Below are 21,926 nucleotides of genomic sequence, written 5' to 3'. Positions count from 1 at the left end.
TAATTTTTTGACATCGTAGAAGGGTACTATAAATTCCTTTTGCCAAATATGGCAATATTTTATATTAATTTTTAAATGTTTTGCAGTGAACCATAATTATAATTATCAGTTCACAGTTTTCTATTGTCAGTAATTATTCAAATTCTCAACTGCACCTTGAAATAACTGCATTATTTATTATTAATAATAATTATAATAATTATTATTATTATTAATTCTTATTAATTATTATTAATAATATTTAATTCTTCTTCTTATTATTATTATTATTATTAATCATATTTAATTCTTCTTCTTCTTATTATTATTATTATTAATAATAATAATAATAATGTTTTATAGTGGTTATTATTGTTAGAATAATCATTATCTGATAATAATAACATTATTCAACAACAACAACAACAGTAATAATAGTAATAACAATAACAATGGTAATGAAAATAATAGTGTTATATAGTGTTTTTATTTTAATAGCATTATCTAAGAATAATAATTATTATTCAAAACAATAATAACCAAAAATAGTAATAATCATTATTATTATTATCTGTTTTGTATATTCGTATAATGAAACTGCAGAGCTACGGTAAAGGCGCATTCTTTAAAGTTGAGAGGAGAGCCTGAAAACTTAAACTCCACAGTACAAACTCAGATTTAGTCAGTGATTGTATAGTAATATTACTACTACTACTATTACTACTACTACTACTACTACTACTACTACTACTAATAATAATAATAATAATAATTATTATTATTATTATTATTATTTCTGTCAGAAAATGGCTCTTTCTGTCAATAAAAACGAATCTCTCTATCTGAAACTCTCTGGAAACATTTTCCTTCCTTTTTCCTGCTACTAACAATTTTCAGACCAGATTTTCATTTGTACCCAGATCATCATCACATCTTTGAAGAATCCGAAGTCGTGCGTAAAATAGAGTGCACTCTAGCGTAAAGGGTCCAACACTGCCACCTACTGGTCACAAAGCTTTGACACAGCACTACCATCATATCACATGATTTACTTCCGTAACTCATGATCCCACACACGTTCAAAATATCACAGCACACACAAGGAAGTCAGTACTGTAGCTGACTGTACTGCTGCATGTTACGTTTTTTAATTCGGTTTTACATTAAATTTTGAAAGGGAACAGTGAGGTCCGTGTGAGGATCCATCATGTCTCCGCTCAGAACTGGAAGCATGTTGCTGCTGTTGGTGCTTCTGGCTGGACAATCAGTGAGTAAATCTGACTTTCTACTGTTGAGTTAAAGTATTCAAACTTTCTTTTCCACTTTAATGGATGCGCCTTTACGCACAGCTCTGCAGTTTCATTCCACAAACATGCAAAACAGATAGCAGGACTGGAGTTTATAAAGCTCCGGCACCAGAATTCATAACACAAGACTCGGACCGTTATTACTCCCAAGTTGAGAACAAATGTATTGTTTACATCAATACTGTTTGTTGTAAACATTAAGACTATTGTTTTTACAGAAGTATTTTTCAATACGTGTGTACATATCTTACATTTATATGCTGTAAAATATGGATCTGCGCTTACTTTCACATAGAAATATTTCATAAGTTGGTATAAAGAAATATCATTCACTAAATTCAAGACAAATAAGGCTGCTGTATGTCTGAGATCAGCTGAGGTGTCATCCCTGTGCCATAAAAGCATCGACCTTTATGGACCAAAATGTGCTGACTTCCCTTTATGATGATTCTTGCAGTGTAGATTGTGGTGTGAATCACTTTGTGTTGTGTTGACCTGCAGCTCGGGGCACCTCGGTCATTCAGCGTTGACTACAAGAATGACTGCTTCCTTAAGGATGGGGAGAGGTTTCGATATATATCTGGAAGCATCCATTACAGCAGGATCCCCAGAGTCTACTGGAAAGATCGACTGCTCAAGATGTACATGGCAGGACTGAATACCGTCCAGACGTAGGTTCACCTTTGGTCTCATTCCGACTGACTGGTTTGTTGCTTAGTCACATGCTTTGATGGTTGTTCTAAGCTGCTGCTTTATAGAAACTGAAAGAGGTTTGAAACTCAGGTTGGACAGCTATTACTAGAGAAGAAGATTCTTATATCACTAAACTCAATGGTTTTCTTTGTCTGCAGTCACAAGAGTCCCGTTTAGAAAAGTGTAAAACAAGTGAGTGGATGAGTTGTTTATTGAATGCACAGAAAAAGAATCACCAACTGTTGTAATTAACTACTGCTATCAAGCAACAATGTAAGATTTCTGATAAGGACACGCTCACCAGGATACAATACTGAGCTTCTCACCTTCCCATCGTAATGTCTTTTACTTCTCTCTGTTGACTTCTGTGCATTCGCTTGTACTATGTCATATGCGTCCTGCATTTCATGTTTCCATTTCTCCCTGTATGTTCTATGGTCTGTTTTCCCTGTCTCAGTGGTGAGGCAGTTACATTCATAGATCAACTTGTTCAAGGATTCTTTCCAGTTTGTCTTTTGTTTGTCAATCAGTGTCTTTAACATTTGCAGCAATGTGCGATTAAAGCACTCAACTTGCCCATGTCCCTGGGGGTGATAGGGTGTCGTATGCGATCCTAGTACACCACAGTTCTTTTTTAGCTGTGCCAAGAGCTGGTTCTCAAATTCACCACCTTGGTCGTGATGTATTCGAGCTGGCAGTCCAAACTTTAAGGCCTAGTTGTTGAATATTCAGTCAGCAACTGTTTTAGCATACTAGTTGGTGATGGCAGAAGCTTTTGCAAAACGAGTAAAATGATCGATTATTACCAGTGTGTATTCATATCCACCTTTACATTTGTCCAAGTGGAGAAAATGTATCGAGAGTAGTTTAAATGGCTGCGTGATGACGATACTGGTGAGAGTTGCTCTTGTTTCTTTACATGGTGTCTTTCATTTCAAACAAGTACAAGTCGTTGCCACATAGTGTTCCATTTCTTGCTGCATTTAAGGGGAAAAGAATCTATCCCCAATCAATGATGTTGTTTGATCAATCCCTTGATGACCCATCTCATCATGCAGCTGCTTTAGTACGGTGATCTTATATTTCTCAGGTAAGACTAGCTGTGTTTTGGTTGCCGTCTTTCTGTGGAGAATACCATCTTCATCAACATGAAATTTTTCCCATTCACGAAGGAGACATTTACTTTGCATACTGAAGACATTAAATTCATATCCTACTCAAGAGTTGTTCTAACTCTGTCTTTTTGCTTATTTATGACTATCACACAGTTGTAACTGTCTCATAAACATCCAACATCATAGCACTAGTTTTTGTGCCATTTAAGCAATGCATATTAACTTAAAAGTTGACACTGTTTTTGAGAATTGATGCAGTATCATAAAATGAAAATACTCCAACATGTAGATATTTTCTTACACCGCCAGCTCTTTCACAAGAAAATGTCTAAAGACAGGGAATATAAGCACAATATGGTCTATTAAAGTAAATCGTACAAAAGGAAACTCAGTTATTTTGAGTTTTACTTGATTTGAAGAACTGAGGATCAGTGTTGATTCCAAATAATCAATAATGTGCAGGATTTTCTGATTTATAGAGAAGGATTTTTATTTTGCTCAAACTTTGTCAAATTTTCTTGAAACAGAATTAAATTTAAAGATTGTTTGTTTAGATAGTACTGACATTTTAGTCTCTCTGCAGGTACATTCCCTGGAACTACCATGAAGAGTCTCCAGGCCGCTACAGTTTTAGTGGAGACAGAGATGTGGAGTATTTCCTGAAGCTGGCCCAGGACATCGGTTTACTGGTCATCATCCGGCCGGGACCCTACATATGTGGAGAGTGGGACATGGTGAGAGAGGCTGGCAGTAGATGTACTTCCTTTGACGCTGCCCTGTCAGGCAGGAAACTGAACATGTTCAAGTATATATCAGAAATGTACTCACCAATTTGGAGACCTTATACTAGAAATGTATTTAAGTCACTGTTGAAGGATATCAGTGCATATTAGCAGGAGATGATGTGATTAGATGGATGATAGGACTGTACAGTATATCCTTATGATCAAAATGAATTTGTCAGTGTCAGTTTTGTTCATTGAGCTCAAGCACATTAATATTTCCCAATTAGCTTGAAACCGATGCTGGTAATAATGTCATTAGTTTTGCAAGTGTAAATGTTGGAATCTGATGTCAAACTGAAAATGTTGCCTGATGATTGGGTGAGATAAAAGCTTATGAAAAGATTCATTCAGTATTATTTATCATCTGGGGAGCATAAACATCCGTAAAAAAAATTTAGTTATACTTCAGTCTGGACCAAAGTGTTGGATTGACCACATGCCTGACCAACACTTACATTGTAAAAAAAAGTATTGTAGTATTCATAGAAATGTCACCAACTACTACCCCTGCTGTGATGTTCTGATTGCCATTAATGTATTCAGTGTGTTTTGTCTGGAAAAAGTGAATATAATTTTTTCTAGGCAGTCGCTAATGTAGCTGCAGTATGATGAGAAACGCTGCTTCTATGCTGTGCTAGCACAGTCCTCAATGCTAGGACAGTGTTTGTAGCAGTATTACGGGAAAGATATGTGCAGCAGAAGAGTGCATCCATTAACTTAAAAAAAAATGCCTGTTATAAAGAATCAACTGCAACTGACATTTTTGCAGCAACTGTTCTTTGTGTAGGAAAATCCTGCAAATTTGGAAATCTGTTGTTAAAGCAGCATTTCTTTATATTAAATTAATTTTTGTGTGTTTTAGTTTTATGCAGTGTGCTTTATTTTTATTATTTGTTGGTATTATTCTATTAACTTAGGGTGGTCTGCCTGCCTGGCTTCTCAACAAGAAAAACATTGTGCTGCGATCTTCAGATCCAGGTGAGAAACAACGACAAGGAGGACGACTGATGAAAAACAGTACGGTTTGCATGATGCAGTGAACGCAGAGCCATAATTTGTGTCTTCTAGATTACATCGCAGCCGTGGACAAATGGATGGGGAAGTTACTGCCCATGATGAAGCCTTACCTCTATCAGTACGGTGGTCCCATCATCACTGTACAGGTGAGTTCTGGATTCATTTCTGAAGGTTTGTACGTGTTGGTTTGCTCCTCACGTTAATTTGTTAAGATAGTTTACATCTCCCTTATGACGTATCTGTTACTGATAGGTGGAGAATGAATACGGCAGTTACTTCGCCTGTGACTACAACTACATGCGTTACCTGTCCAAGCTGTTCCGGTCCCACCTGGGTGATGAGGTGGTGCTGTTCACCACAGACGGGGCTGGAGTCGGATTCCTTAGATGTGGCGCAATACAAGGCCTCTATGCTACTGTTGACTTTGGACCAGGTAGATGTCGGTCTTATGGGCTCAGCAAGCAGTAAAATTATCAACACTTCAAATGCAAAGTGCTATAAGCTGAAAAAATGTACCGTGTAATGTATCTCATTACACAGTGTACCTTAAAGTTCAATAGATCTTGTTTCCTGATTTAAATCTGCTTCTTGTTGTCTTCTACTCTGACTCAATGTCCCCTTTTAGATTAGTCAGGAGTCTTGGGGGAAGTTGCAGAAATAAATGTATCCCCATCTTTTCCTTTTAATTCTGTTAGGCGCAAATATAACTGCTGCCTTTGGTGCGCAGCGACACGCTGAACCTCACGGACCTCTGGTGAGCTTCTCCTGCTGTACATTTTACAATCTTAGGTTTAAAAGGTGTGGTAGATTTTCTCTCATGTCCTCATAATGTTACTTTTTCTTTCACAGGTGAACTCTGAATTCTACACTGGCTGGCTGGACCACTGGGGATCAGCTCACTCCGTCGTGTCGCCTGCTGCAGTGGCCAAGAGCCTCAGTGAGATGCTGGCAGTGGGAGCAAACGTCAACCTGTGAGTCTGCAGATTTCTATGACGGGCTTCAATGCACTGAAGCTGACAGATAAAAAATATTCACTACCATTCAAAAGTTTGGGGTCACCCAGGCAATTTCATGTTTTCCATGAAAACTCACACTTTTATTCTTGTGCTAGCATAATTACACAAGGGTTTTCTAATCATCAATTAGCCTTTCAACAGCATTAGCTAACACAATGTAGCATTAGAACACAGGAGTGATGGTTGCTGGAAATGTTCCTCTGTACCTCTATGTTGATATTCCATTAAAAAGCAGCCGTTTCAGCTAGAATAGTCATTTACCACATCTAGACTGTATTTCTGATTCATTTAATGCTATCTTTATTGAATAAAACTGCTTTTCTTTCAAAAATAAGGACATTTCTAAGTGACTCCAAATTTTTTGAATGGTACTGTGTGTATATATATATATATATATATATATATATATATATATATATATATATATACACATCATGTTTTTTATTCAGAATATTTTTTGTCTTGTTTTTTTCTATCACCCCGATGGTGAGCTTTTGCATCGTAATTTCAGCCTGATGTGCACGAACCAGTGTATGTTCTGGTTGACAATAAAGTGGCTATTCTATTCTAAAGAGTCACCACAAGAGTCTCTGATCTGCAGTTACTGGCCTCAACAACCTCAAAAATGTTCATTGTTCTTTGTACTGCTTGCCTTCCATCTGCTATCCTGCTATCTACCACTCCCCTCATCTCCACTCTCACCCCAACTGGTCGAGGCAGATGGCCGCCCTACCTGAGCCTGGTTCTGTCGGAGGGTTTAATGAGGTCTTTTTTGGTTCCTCCTCACTGTTGCCAACCGCTTGCTCATAGGGAATCCATAAGCAACTTTGGATTGTTGGGTTCTCTGTTTAAAATTTGTAATGTCTTAATATATTAATCACTGTGAGATGACATATGTTGCGAACTGGCATTATATAAATACACTCAACAAAAATATAAACGCAACACTTTTGTTTTTGCTCCCATTTTTTATGAGATGAACTCAAAGATCTTAAAACTTTTTCCACATACACAGTATCACCATTTCTCTCAAATATTGTTCACAAATCTGTCTAAATCTGTGATAGTGAGCACTTCTCCTTGCAGTTGCAGGTGCAGTTTTTTTTATGGGGGGTGGGGGGGGGGGTGGATTACAGCAAAGGAGAAGTGCTCACTATCACAGATTTAGACAGATTTGTGAACAATATTTGAGAGAAATGGTGATATTGTGTATGTGGAAAAAGTTTTAGATCTTTGATTTCATCTCATAAAAAATGGGAGCAAAAACAAAGTTTGTTGAGTGTAAGTTGCATTTAAATATTTTTTTGTAAAATAAATCAATAGAACTTGAGGATCTCTACAACAAACTTGGGTTGACAACATACTTACAACACAGTGATGTCAGCAGAGATGCAATTGGATTATTACCATCAGATCCACGGGCTGTTATCCTTCCAAAATGATCGATGTCAAGGTGGTTCCAATCAGCTTGCAGGATTTCACTCTTTGGAGGGAAAAAGTAAAAATTATCATGCAAAGCACTGCATTATTTTATCATTTTAATATTTCTTACAATAAATAATTGATCAGTAGTTTATTCCTGTACGTTTTCAAATACACAAGACCTGTACAAGAGTGCACAACCTAAACTTCTGAAGCTCATGCCTTCATGTTGTAGTTTTTGGTTGAAGTGGAATTTACAGTGTTTTGTTTTTAACTGTTATTCCTCCTCTCATAGGTATATGTTCATAGGAGGGACAAACTTTGGTTACTGGAATGGTGAGTACACTTAACAGACTGGTGTGAGGAGATGATGATGTTGAAAATGACTCACACAGGATGCAAACTACACAGTCAGGAGAAGCGTGGCACCTCCTTAATAAAACAAGACCTCCGCTGAAAACATGACTGTTACATTTCTGGAGATCTTCAAAATACTGACAAAATGCTATTTTAGCCATGCAGTCATGGATCAAGCATAAACTTTAGGCTATTATTGATGTGTGATTCATGCATGAGGGTGGTTCTTCACTGTTTTACCCAATAAAGATATTGGTGTGCCATTGAAATATCATAAGCATCTCTCACTTTAACTCAAAAATAAAGACAACCACCATAACACTAAACAACAAAACAACCCACCATGCTGCTAAAAACAGGCAGCAGTGGCTCCATTTATCTGATTTCTTATTATTCATGTACTTATTTTTAGAAATAAAGATGAATAAGAGCTAAATCAAATGCTTCATAAATGCAACTGTTGTGTCGACCACAGAAACCTGAGCTCCTGTGAAAGCCATGACATACTCTACCATTCAAACATTTGGGATCACTTAAAAATGCCCTTGTTTTTGACATAAAAGCATTTTTTTCAATGAAGGTACCATTAAATTAATCCAAAATACAGTCTAGACATTGCTAATGTGGTAAATAACTATTCTAGCTTGGATATCTGCATAGGGGTACAGAGAACATCTCCAGCAACCATCACTCCTGTGTTCTAATGCTACATTGTGTTAGCTAATGGTGTTGAAAGGCTAAATGATGATTAGAAAACCTTATGCTAGAAGAAATGTGAATGGCCTGAGTGACCCCCAAACTTTTGAACGGTAGTGTAGTTCCCATAATGGATTCAGTCCAAAGTCACTTAAGTCTTTCCAAAAGGATTACTTGAGGAACTTAACTGTGTCTTAATACCTTCAGGTGCCAATGAGCCATATGACGCGCAGCCCACAAGCTACGACTACGATTCCCCGCTCACAGAAGCGGGAGACCTCACGGAGAAATACTTTGCCATTCGAGATGTGATCAAAATGGTACGAAAACTAACGTAGGCTTTCCACTGTTTCAACCTCTAACGTTTGGCAGTAAAAGTAACAGTGTGCTGTTAATGTACACTAACCGTATAGTATAGAACATCTAGTCATTGTTTGTAATCTTATTTGCAGTATATTGTATCTACAAGAACTAATGTGTCTTCCAATTGCAGTACCATAGGATCCCAGAGGGACCCAATACCACCAACAACCCCAAAGTATGCTATTGGTTCTGTTCCACTAAAGAAGGTAGGCACTCAGATGTCTTTGGCTTGTGTTGGTTGGCGCTCTAATTCATTAAATCTTGACTTTCTATCACTATGGTAAGAATTCTATATTGATTATGCGAACTTGACAATAATTGAGTGTTGACTTGTTATTTACATCATTCATAATAAGTAAACTGTCTTCTTCTCCTCCTACAGCTCCAGACGGTATTGGACGCCTTAGAAAGCTGTCTTTCTCTGGCCCTGTCAAAAACATGTATCCTCAGACTTTCACTGACTTAAATCAGGTATCCATCATTATTTTCTGTTTAAATTAAGCAAATAAGTAAATGTTGCTTTTTTGTGGTTTTCAAGCAGTGATAATTTTTGTAGTATTGCTGATGACTTTCTTCTTGCCCTCTAGGCGTTTGGTTATGTGCTCTACAGGACCACTCTGCTGTTGACTGCACCAAACCAACTCCACTGTCATCTCACTGAACGGGATCCACGATAGAGCATATGTGTCAGTGGACGGGGTGAGTCGGATTGTTTCACACACAGGCCTTCTTCATTTGAACATATTTACTCCACCAAGGAACGTGTTGGTTTGTCTGTTCGTCTGTCTGTTAGCTAGCCTAGCCGTGCTAGACAACCCACGGCAACGAATTTAATTCTCTGCCAGGGTGGGTCTAGTTACCCTCCATAAGGCTCGAGGCTGGATTCTCCTAAAACTGGCCGGACGAATCACCATGAAATGTAGAGTCAGAAGGCGGGCGTAACTAAGTGACGACAGAGGCGCAACGATTCTGACAGAAACAACCGCAAACAACTAGCCTAGCCGCGCTTAGACAACACACGGGCAACGAATTTAATTCTCTGCCAGGGTCGACAACAAAACGGACAACAGTCGTTGAGCTCCATTAGCGCCACCGACTCTGAATAATCTTTCTGTTAACATGTCTGTAATATACTTGAGCTTCACCCATTTGACTGTATAAATAAGCTTCACCGAACTCCCGCATCCTCTGATTTCCGGCGGCTCTCGGAGCCTATTCGTTGCACCTGATTGGTTGTATACCTACCCAATTGCTGCAGAGTGATTTGATAGACAACCTTTTAACCCGCCTCCCTCCCTGTTGAGCGTGCCTAGACCCTTGTGCCTTCAGAAACATGGGTCTAGCGTGGCTTAGGCTATCTGTTAGCAGCATTACTCAAAAACGGACTAACAGATTTGGATGACATTTTTAGGGAAAGTTTCACTGATCACCTCTATAGCATTTTCAAAGGCTGCCCTGTCAAAATTAAAACTATTTGGAAACTGTGTGCAAACTTTTTTTTTTTTTGCTGTAAGTTTCCTGTAACAGACTGAAGGCTGCTGGAAATTGTCCATCATGACTGTCCACTTTTGACTGTCTCCTGCTGCTGCAGGCCTGCCTCTCATTTTACTTTTTTAGGCGAGGCACAATTCACCTCGAACCAGCCAGTTGTAGATGAGCTGTAACCAGGTATTAGTGGTATTACTGAAACACATACAACAGCAACAGTCACTCAGGCTTTGGGCAGTTCTGTGTCATCAAGCAGAGTCATGAGTTTAGCTAGTACAAGGCCAAAGATGACAAAGACATCCGTGAGGCTTAATGACCTCCGGGACAACTTCTGTGTCTGAAGCAATTTGGATCAACTAGGACAACAATCATTTATCCCAGTGGTTTATGTAACGAAGCCACGTCACTTCTCCAGTGACAAACAAGGAATATCAGCCACAAAGACAAATGTCATTAAAATCGAGAGTGGACATCCTTTTAACCAGAGTTTGTTGATCAGCACACACCAGCTTGCAAAGTATAAAACTGAAGATATTCAGTCACCATAACTCTTCTAAACTAAAATTAACAAATGAAGTACATGTTTAAACTTCCAAATGATACATTATAACCATCATTTTAATTTGCCAGCCATGTTTTAGTACTAAAATTTATATATATATATATATATATATATATATATATATATATATATACCGTACATTAAGAAAATACTAATATTTGAACAACTGGGCTTTTTTTTTTTTGTCTGATCAAAGATGTAACTTTGCAAGAGTTTAGAAAATCTCAAAGAAATAAAGCAGATCATTCAAATAAGGATGATCCTAACAAAAAAGTATTGAGGTTCATTATCTAGGTCTACTTTTAACTAATTTAGTAACGACATATGATAAACAAGAAAAGCACTTAGAAAGCACAGATTCCACCAAGGTTGTTTGGCATGTCAAAGATGCAGCATTTTTGTTTTAGAAATGCAGCATTGTTTAATTAGTTATTGATGATCAGAAATCGCCAGCAACATGTGGCTGTTTGATATAGATGTACCACAAACAAATGATCCTTGCTCTGAGCACAGGCGTGTGTTATGCATATGTACGTTATGTACGGGATACTGAATCACAATGACCTAATATGTAGTGAGTGGTGGGAATTGATGGGGATTCAGAAACACCCCACAATTTAATTACTTGTTCCTTGTATCATTCTGACGAATAGGTCCCGATAAGTCTGCAGCGGTGGATTTGTAGTAGGATCACATTCGCGGTTGTCGGCAGGCAGCTGATGTAGTGTTCAATTGTTGTCATGGTTACAGTAACGCCATGCCGCTGTCGTGCAATAAAAGACTATAAGCTGCATCACTGCCGAAATCTAATCACTTGGTACTTGTGTCATTTCTGATTTCCCCTGAAAATTTCATCCAAATCCATTTGTCATTTTGGTAAATGGTTGTATTTATATAGCGCTTTTATCCAAAGCGCTTATACATGATATATCACATTTACCCATTCTCACACACATTCACACACTGATGGCGGAAGCTGCCATGCAAGGCCCTAACCACAACCCATCGGAGCAATTAGGGGTTAGGCGTCTTGCTCAGGGACACCTTGACATGAGCACAACGGGGCCGAGGATCGAACTGCAACCTTCCAGTTACAAGACGGCCACTCTACCACTGAGCCATGCTTGCCATGTAATGTTGCTAACAGACAGACAGGGCAGACCATCGTCGATTGTCCAATAATCCGCTGAGGCTCGCCTTCTTCCTAAATAAACTTATTGGGATATTTCTGTCTGATTATTCTTGATATAATCTGGAAATCTGTTCTCTAACCATGCTATTTCCTTTGAAGGTGGGCTGTGGGGATTCTGGAAAGAAACAAAGTCATAACTATCAATGTGACGGGAAGGGCTGGCAGTCAGGTTGACATTACTGGTGGAGAATATGGGCGGAATCAACTATGGAAGAGGGCATCAATGACGCAAAGGTTTTTTATTTTATTTTTTGCTATATTTCAATGGTGGTGTTTATTCTTGAATTATAGGAGTCAGTTTAACTATCACAGGTCTATACTGGGTTTTAAATGCCTGAAAATATTTGGACTACAGTCATGTAAAAGACAAACATGTCTCACAGACACTGTCCTTTTTAAAAACTGTTCCTGTCTGGCACTTAAAGGAATCAATCTGTGTCAGTCAGTCCTCTCTGTAGCTACTGCTTCAATAGGGATCAAGGGTTTGCTTGAAAACATCAACAATTTCCAACTGATGTCCGTATTTTTTTCACATAACTGTAGATCAAACTCATATTTTCTACTATTTTTCTGTAAAATTTCTTAACACTTTATGGCAACTTTGGATGTGAATTTGAAATGAGAAAATATACTTAGTATTCAGTTGGTTTAAGCTTCCTCTCTGCTCTCCCTTTGTCTCTTTTTTTTTATCTCAGGGGTTTGGTGTCCAATCTACCCTTGGGAAAGACTTACTCACCAGCTGGATCATGTACAGTCTCAATGTTGATGAAGCAATCAATCAGGGCCTTCTCGAGGAAAAGGAGCTCACACCAAAACGTCCAGCTCAGAATGCTGATCTCTCCCTTCCAACTTTCTATGGAGGGAGTTTCATCATTCCTGACGGCATCCCATCACTCCCTCAAGACACTACATCAAGCTGCCCAACTGGAGGAAGGCATGTGATCCACACTGTGCAATTTAGATTGAACTGAAAACCATTGATTACATTTTCTATTAATCGATACAAAAACAGAACATTAGCCACTGTTTGCTACAGTAGCTGATCTCAGTGCTTTATGACTTTTCTGTCATACATTTAAATCAGCGTTGAACAACTGGATGATGTACATGACCATTCAAAAGTTTGGGGTCACCCAGACAATTTCATGTTTTCCATGAAAACTCACACTTTTATTCATGTGCTAACATAATTACACAAAGGGTTTTCTAATCATCAGTTAGCCTTTCAACAGCATTAGCTAACACAATGTAGCATCAGAACACAGGAGTGATGGTTGCTGGAAATGTTCCTCTGTACCTCTATGGAGATATTAGATTATAAATCAAGCCGTTTCCATCTCGAATTGTCATTAGCACATTAACAATGTCTAGACTAAATTTCAGATTCATTTAATGCTAGCTTCACTGAAAAAACTGCCTGTTCTTTCAAAATAAGGACATTTCTAAGTGACCCTAAACTTTTGAACGGTAGTGTATGATTGGATTAGGAAAGAGAAATGAATCCTCAACCATTCTCAGAACTAATTTAAATTCACTCATGGTGCAAATAAGACAGACGTGCTATTTCCAGTTTCTGATATGCGATGATTTGCTTCTTTTCTTTGCTGTATATTATTAGATAATTATTAATAATGATTTGGTTTGTAAGTCAGTTGGATAAAAATAACACACTACTCAGATGTCATGATGGAACATGATGTGGTATTTTTCCCCAATTTGTCAACATTTTACGTCTGGATAAAGCGCATCTTAATTCAGTGTATAAGTTCTGATTATCACGGTAAAGCTTTATATCTACAATTTTATAACAGTGTCATGAACTCCATTGTTTATTAAATAAAAAAGAAATTCATTTGTCTTTGTGAATTTGTGTTTTTCAGGGACAAATCTGGATCAACGGCTTCAACTTAGGGCGTTACTGGCCGACCAGAGGTCCTCAGGCCACACTTTATGTCCCTTTCAACATCCTCAGCACAGCTGCACCCAACAATGTGACCGTTCTGGAGCTGGAAGGAGCTCCCTGCATCTCCAAACCGTGCACCGTGGAGTTTACTTCCACCCCCATCCTGAATGCAACACTTCACTCTCACTACAAACTGCAATGGGGACAGTTTACTGAAAAGGATTTACTGTGATGACAATTTACTCTCTGCTGCACAAATTTGCACTAGACTCACTGATGTACGAGTCCCAGATCAGGACATGCGCGAAAATCATTGTGTTTGATTTTCTAAAAAGCTGTGTTTTGTGACAAGAGGTTAATTTTGGGACAAGATATGAATGATTGAATGCGTCTTTTTAGCTTAATCCTATTTTTTCCCAGCACATTATCTGTGGGTATCTCTACCTCACTGATTCAATAGGACATTTATTTAAAGCCTCTTTATTTGTCCTCTCAAAGGGATTACTGCCGATTAAAGCATTGTCTTTTCATGCCAATGTGTATTTTAGAGCTGTTTTACTTTTTATGTGAAACCCACGTCAGGGAATTGTTTATTAAGAAGCATGTCAAAAACTTGTGGGATTGCTGAACTGTAGCTTTTATTCATTTTATAAAGATCAACATACACTCTAAATCTGATTCAACACTCAGTGTATACCTTTTGAAGCAAAAAATAAAAACGTGTTATTTAAAAATATGTAAGTGATCCCTTTGTCATTTTTAAGTTGTGTTCAAGCTGTGTGTAGTGAATTTCCCCCATGTGGTCTTTACTGGAAGACAAACACTTCGTTAGATGTTCTTGACTTGATAACATTATTGTCAAAGAGGGAAACTGCTTTTCAGTGTGGTGGCAAAATCTTCAGTTATTAAATTGTTAACATAAATGATTTTGACAAAGTTTGTGCTCATATGCACCGAGTAAGAAATCCTGCAATTGTAAATTAAACATACTTCAAGTTTTGTCTTGAAGTGACCTGCAGCACAGGAAATCTGCACTTCAGCAGTCTTTGTTTCTGCTAGCCTAAGCTATTATGATTTGTTTTTTTATGTAACAATGGCCGTACGTTTGTCCGTCTCTCTGTTTGTCTGTCTGTTAGCAACATTACTCAGAAAGGTACTCAGGGATTTGGATGAAATTTTTATGGGAAGGTCGGAAATGACGCAAGGACCAAGTGATTAGATTTTGACAGTGATGTGGCTTATAGTCTGGATCCACAGATTTGTTAAAAATTTCTGTATTATTGCCAGATAGCAGCACTGCATCACTGTAACTATGACAACAAGTGAACTATGTCAACTGCCTGCTGATGATCACGATTGCAATCCCACAACAAATAGACTGCTGCAGACTTATCGGGACTTATCCGTCCAAAATGATACAAGGACAATTGATTAAATTGTGGAGGGTTTTCTGAGTGCCACCAATCCACTGCCAGCTACATATTTAGGTCATGTGATTCGGTATCCATAAATAACGTGCACATGCATAACACACGCATGTGCTAAGCGCACATCATTTTGTTTGTGGGTACATCTATATTAAATGGTCACATTCTATAGTTCTGTGATTTCTGACATGAATTTTTCCAAGATTTCAGCTGTTGGAAATGATACAACTCAGCAACTTTGGTGGAGTACTGTGCTTTCTGAGTGTTTTTCTTGTTTTATTACCATTATTTTTCCCTCTTCTTCTGCCCGTAGTTATTATATTATTCCCTATCCTTATTTCTAGGGTGACACCAACAGCCGAAAAACAAATCCCTTGTATGTTGTGCACATACAAGCTATTATTTACTGATGCTGTTTTTTTCTGCTGGATGTTAATAGAAAAAATCTGGATATGAATATAAATACGAAAAACAATTTAATTCTGGAAATTGCTACTTGAAGTCGGATTTTCTTCGATGCTTGGGGAGTTTGCGTTTCGCCAAACACTGCAGCGACAGGTGGCGGTAATGCGCTGATCGTGTTGGTACCACCGAAGAAGAAATGAAACGGAAGAAAACTTAGTAGTGTAGAAGAAGATGGCGGAGGCCTACTGGAAGCTAAGCGAGCACAGAAGATAAGGCTAATTGACAAAGCATTTTTCAGCAATGAGGTAAAACATAAACTCAGATGAACTATATAAAGTGTATCTGTCCATAAAATACCTCCATAATGAAGTAGCTTGCCCTAACTAGCTTTGTTTAGCGTTTGCTAGCTGGTAAAATGCTACCTTGCTACATGGCTAAGGAAGCTTCCTTTGTCAATATTCGCTGTTTGAAACAGTTTCAACAGCCCTAATGAACTCACCACACCTTGTAGTTGTAATTTTAATCTTACAGGCGGTACATTGTCTGTCATGAACTGATTGCACCTTTCTTGTTCAAGCTGTATTACCGGTTTGTGTTCGTCTGCGGTGCTTTTCTGGTTTTAACAGTCATAACGTGTAAATACTCCAAAACTTTGTGTCTGTGGCGCTGTAAATAAATTGTGTCATTGTGAAATTTCAACGTTTTTAGTAGCCGTCTGATTATGCCAAAAAGAAATGGTGTTTGTAATGTAATCAGGCCTGACATTTTTTAATGATTACAGGCAGTACTGTAGAAGGTTTCCAATTTTCAAGCTTCATCTGTTTAGTATTTATTTACTTTTACTTAACCAGGAAGTCCCGTTCAGATTAGAAATCTCTTTTACAAGGGAGACCTGGTCAAGGTTTCAGCTATACAAAATTTAAAAATGATATGAAACAGATACATGATACACAAGTAAAAAAAAAAAAAAACATGTGTAGGTGTGTCTAGTATTAGTGTTTAGACTAGTGAACATGATTTGGAGTTATTAAAAAAACAAAGACAATCTGTTTGCCTTTATCTTTTTGTTTATAATATTTAAAAAATATACCTGCTTTAGTGAACTCAAGGCATTTTGATCTGTAAAAAGCACAATTTCTGCGATGCAGTCACCTTCTGGCAGGTGAAAAACTGCATTACATGAGTTGCACGGATTCCTAAAAACTAAATTCACAGGTAAAAACAACTGGATTAGCTCTAATCTGGGGCACAAAAAGGCAAAACAAGGGAGAGGTCTAAGGATGATTGCTTCCTCGGGTGGTAATCAGTTTGCCACTACACCGGTTTCATCACTTAACTCATAAATACGTACAGCTAAGCTAACATTAACTTGTGTCTATCTTTCATTCCTCTGCAGGTTATGAACGTCTCTGTGGTTGGGACAGCACTTGCAATGCAGCAGCATGTCAGAATCAAATCCAGTGCTCGGATACAGTGACACTGCCAACTGAAAATAATTCACAGACATGCCGTGGTGCCAAAATAACAAGTGGAAATATCATTTTTAATCAGCTCAGGCTTCTTCACACGCCAGGACTTGTCAGGGGTGGGGTTTTTTTTTTTTTCAAGTCAAGCAACGTTTTCTGTTGGTACATAAGTTTTTAAGTCGGGCATCTTCATTTAGACCATGGTGGATAATCGTTATGCCACAGCTCTGGTAATCGGCTCGGTGCTGAGCCTCCTGGCCACAGTGTACCTCTCCGTGGCTGTGGGAACTCAACACTGGTACCAGTACAGCAGTCCGCCGGTCAAACATAAGGCCAGCAACGCCACCGAGCTCAAAGGGGAGTTTATCAATGGCGACTTCGATGAGATGAAGTACAGCAGCGCCATGTACCGCCTCAACGGCACTCTGGGACTGTGGTGGAGGTGCATCATGGTGCCCGGTCCGTCCCACTGGTACGACGCACCAGGTATTACTCCCTCTTCATGGTGGTTCACCTGGGCGGCTTTATAGTAAATGTTCTGTCGCATGATGAATGGCCAGAGTTCTTTGAAGTAAATTTTGATCATCCAACATCACAAATAGAAGGCACTGACTCACTAGAGGGCCTCTTGAGATTTTAGTTTCATTTAACATTGGAGCATTAAAGTTTGAGCTGAATTAAGTGTCAGAAGGTTAAAAAACAGTTTTATTTTTAACCAGAATTAGATTACTTGGGAAGAGCTAAAATACAAATTGGGAACATTAAGTCATGAATGAGTGCTTCACATTGGGATTTGATCATATGGATAAAATCTGTCACTGTAATACAGGATGGCTTTGCCGAAAGATTAAATTCATCTGCTACCTTTCACGTCCACTGACAAGTGCCAGTTCAACGCTTTCTTCTTTAACAAAGCCAATTCAATCTGTGGAGGCAAAAAAATTGTAGTTAATAAGATTTCCTATGTGTCCAGACTTTAGGGACCCCCTGTAGAATATGTTGATTGTAGTAAGTTTTAAAATGAAATACACTGAGAGTTGTGTAAATCAAACTTCCTATAAATCAGTCCCGCTCATTTCTTGTTTTACTTCTAGATTTTTAAAATAAATGCTTGCTTTTGTTTTTAAAATACTTATAATGTTTGTCATATTGCCCAGCCCTACATCGCGTCCTATGCGTTATATTTTATATTGATATAATGAACAGTTACATTTGTGCGCTTGGACTTTGATTTTAGACCCCAAGTTGGAGACCTGGTGTGTGAGCTTCACACTTCCTCAGCAGTTCACCTCAAAGTACAGACACTCTGAAGACAACAGTGAAGAAGAAGACCTGCTCAGAACATGTGAGTCCACCTTTTTCCTCCATCCGTCTGAATATAACTTGATATTGTGTCTCTTCAAATACTAATAAAATATTTTTTTCCTTTATAAGTTGTTTTCAGTGCATACATACAGCTTTTTTTAATTTTTAGGCAAACATGTCAAGTTCTGAATTTCTTTTCGTTATTAAATCATCTTCATCTTAAATTATCCAGAGCTTGTTCCATCTTTCTCAGTTTAGCTCCTGCCGCTGTCTTTACATGCACACCAGTGAGTATTAGATAATGTGGATGCCCAAGTTAAGGCTTTATCCTGTAATCTTTGTCTTTGGTGCAGACTTGTGGAGGTCCCAGTTTCTCCTGCCCTTGGTGTCACTGGCGCTGGTGTTCCTCAGCGTCCATGTTGGGGTCTGTGCCTGCCTCTGCCGCACATTCACCCCGATCCTGGTGGTGGGAGTGCTCCATCTGCTGGCAGGTGAGAGATGTGTGTGCATATCCCAAACAATGTACACTCTGTAATGTCTTGCATGGGTTTCTAAAGATGTTACAGTGCCGATGAAAAGACTCGCGCACAGGCAACAAAGACTCAACAGCCAGGTTAAAGGTACAATGATTTATTTACAACAGGGATTCTGCCGGGTTATTAAGCATTAATAGTCATTAAGTAGATTTTTTTTGAAAATGAAGGCCTTAAATGGCATTAAAAATCATTAAATTTGATCTTCAGTGGCATTAAAAATTCTTTCTACAGTTTTCAAGAAAAATATCTGATAATAATACTGTATAATTACAGACTGCGATTCGTCAGATATGTTGTCCACTGCAACAACTTTTATCTTTATATTTTGTATAAATTTAATCCATGTAGGAGTCAGGGGGTAAATTATCCTATTAGTTCCCATTTAGTTTGTATGGTGTGTCAGTTCAGGTGGTCAGGATTACTACACAGATGTATAGATGAATGTAAATTTACAATCATTTCTAGATCCTGACAAGTTTTTTTGATCCTAAAGTAAAATACGAGATTGTTCAGTTCCAGATACTTGCGACTAAATGTTATGCGTCTTTGTAGACACACTGTGATCTGAAAGTTATGTGTAAATAATAAACTGAGGCATAGTATTTGTGAAACTGCACTACATTTTCTTAAAAGCTTCCGTTTATTCATAATGTTTTGCAAAAAGACGGTGCATTAAATGTGAACCATTTCAGAATGCACTAAAACAAAGGGAAGAATTTGGAATTGTTATGTATATTTTTTTATTATGTTATGATTTTACTGATCGGTCCCCTTGAGATCAGATTGGTCTGTATGTGGCCTCTGAACTAACATGAGTTTGACACATCTGAGTTAGATGTCAGACTGCACAGATGTGTTTTAATTTTTTGTGATGTTAGCAAAGGCTTTCTTCAGAGTGCCTTTGCTTTGATGCCGTGTGTGAATTAAATCCCTGCTTGTAGTAAATACTCCATTTGCACTTCAAAAGAGACGTTTGGGATTTTCTCGGTAAGCTTTATACTTGGAGCCAGTTAGAAAAGCCGCCGTAGCTTCAGCTGTTTGGACCCAGCTGACCCAACACATGAGCTCATCGTCTTATCTCACTGGTCTGTCTTCTGCTCATCAGGTCTGTGTTCTTTGGGCTCCGTCTGCTGCTTCCTGGCCGGGGTGGATTTGCTCCACCAGTATTCCAGACCTCCAGAAGGGGTAGAAGGCTCGCTGGGCTGGTCCCTCTACCTCGCCCTCATCTCCTTCCCTCTGCAGATGATGGCAGCTGCTTTGTTCCTTTGGGCGGCCAGAAGTCACCGCAAGAATTACACCCGCATGACCGCTTACAGGGTAGCATAAAACAGAGACTGCTCTGCCGACAATATACTTTAAAACAGCCGAAGACTTTCTAAAACATCATGTCGGTTAAGAGAGGATGTAAATAGAGTGAAACGCGCTGATGGTAACCCATTATGTCCTCTGTCGTGCATATACAGACCTACAGTACAGGCAGGAATACACTAAACAAGTTTGCAGCTAATCCCTAGAAATACTCCTAAATATGGGTTTAATAACTTTGAGTTGTGTTATTGCACCTTTGCTTTTTTTTTTTTTTTTTTTTTTAAATGTATATGTATCTTACCCAAAGCATGTTCTTACGTAATGTATTCAACATCCAGATGTCACAGGTGGTTTGTAATTTCTGGTGTTTGCTGTGTTTCTGTGCAGTATTTTGTTGCCTTGTTTTTGTTGCCACTGCTTCTAAAGCTGCTCACCACATTGCCCTTAACTCAGTTCTGGACTCTCGACATGCACCGTCACAAATCTCAGACCTGGACTTATCCACGTCAAGGTAGCTTTCTCTCTTAAGTGCATGAAAACTATTAAACAGGCCTATTTTTTCTACGTGTTTCATTTGTTCTGCTTTTTTCTTTTTTTTTTTTTTTTGCATAATCTTAAATACCAGGCCTTTTGCTGTGCATGCCTTTCAAGCTGACATTTCTGTCACCTGTGGTAATTGTTGATTTCAGTCTGTGGTATATGCTGACGAAATGTCATTCAATGTCACCCGCTAAAAAAAATGAAACCACTCATTGTCACCTGTAGTTATAGATCTAATATGTTACCATGAGATTAATTTGAATGTTAAACTGACTTGGTTTGACGCCACTCGAAGAAATCTGTGACCTTCCACCCCAAACCTTACTGCTGCCATTTTATGATTACAAAATAGAGAAATGGAAAAGCTGTGGTTGCAGTCTGTTCTCCTTTCAGTTCCAGCAGTGACTGATTTCAGCTTTGCGTTATTTAAGCCTTTCGGATGTTTGCTGCTGATTCTGAACACGTGAATCTGCTAAAGCCTCAAGTGCAAATCCTTATGAGTCTTATGTGTTCACACTGAACATTAGTGTGGAAGATCCATGAATTTGCCACTTTTTAGTGTGAGCCAGATTCCAAAATTACTAATTTCTTAGTACAAAATACAGATTGTGATGTTTTTGTATCACAATGTTTTGTTACACATTCGATGTGTATACACTGTGGCTTTTGTAAATGTTTTTATGTATTCTGAAGCACACTGTACTTGTTTGTGTTTTAATACATTTGACATTTGCGGACTGTTGGGGCAGTTTCCACAATAAAGTGAATTCACAAAGACCAAGTGTCTCTCACTCAGAATTATTTATCACAATGAATCACTGTTTGCATATGGGACTGTTTTAAACCCAAAAGAGCCTAAAATGAAGTTGCATTCAGACCTTTATCCATCTGAGCAGAGACAGTCAGAAAGATGTAATCCTTGAGCTGTGACTGTTTTCAGACACTTTCCAGCTTTGTCTACTAATGGAGTCGGTAATATTCCCACAGTTGTGTGCTGTGGTTCTTTCTTCCTAACACTGTGAGAGCGAGCAGAGCTTGTCACAG

At 38.4% G+C, this 21,926-nt stretch overlaps 2 protein-coding genes across 2 annotated transcripts; both read left to right on the top strand.

The window, feature by feature from the left end:
- The first annotated feature begins 914 nt into the window (after positions 1 to 914).
- Positions 915 to 14,631, top strand: glb1 (galactosidase, beta 1). Its single transcript, XM_051945205.1, is given in 23 exon segments — positions 915 to 1,246; positions 1,788 to 1,957; positions 3,678 to 3,828; positions 4,797 to 4,857; positions 4,948 to 5,042; positions 5,149 to 5,329; positions 5,592 to 5,650; positions 5,746 to 5,867; positions 7,630 to 7,670; positions 8,595 to 8,707; positions 8,881 to 8,901; positions 8,903 to 8,956; positions 9,133 to 9,154; positions 9,157 to 9,221; positions 9,338 to 9,368; positions 9,371 to 9,403; positions 9,406 to 9,451; positions 12,095 to 12,170; positions 12,172 to 12,207; positions 12,209 to 12,226; positions 12,688 to 12,895; positions 12,898 to 12,926; positions 13,873 to 14,631. Coding segments are annotated over 23 exon segments (1,947 nt in total). The 5' UTR covers positions 915 to 1,186; the 3' UTR covers positions 14,128 to 14,631.
- A 1,262-nt stretch (positions 14,632 to 15,893) lies between these two features.
- On the top strand, positions 15,894 to 21,659 carry cldnd1b (claudin domain containing 1b). Its single transcript, XM_022222470.2, has 5 exons — positions 15,894 to 16,032; positions 17,124 to 17,679; positions 18,431 to 18,538; positions 18,852 to 18,989; positions 20,140 to 21,659. Exons 2-5 carry the CDS (start codon positions 17,394 to 17,396, stop codon positions 20,358 to 20,360), a joined length of 753 nt encoding a protein of 250 aa, XP_022078162.1. The 5' UTR covers positions 15,894 to 16,032; positions 17,124 to 17,393; the 3' UTR covers positions 20,361 to 21,659.
- The last annotated feature ends 267 nt before the right edge of the window (positions 21,660 to 21,926 follow it).

The sequence above is a fragment of the Acanthochromis polyacanthus genome, chromosome 3 (assembly GCF_021347895.1).
Source record: "Acanthochromis polyacanthus isolate Apoly-LR-REF ecotype Palm Island chromosome 3, KAUST_Apoly_ChrSc, whole genome shotgun sequence".
In the NCBI taxonomy this organism is placed as follows: Eukaryota; Metazoa; Chordata; class Actinopteri; family Pomacentridae; genus Acanthochromis; species Acanthochromis polyacanthus.
The sequence above is the reverse complement of the archived record's forward strand: the minus strand, read 5'-3'. Positions and strand labels throughout refer to the sequence as shown.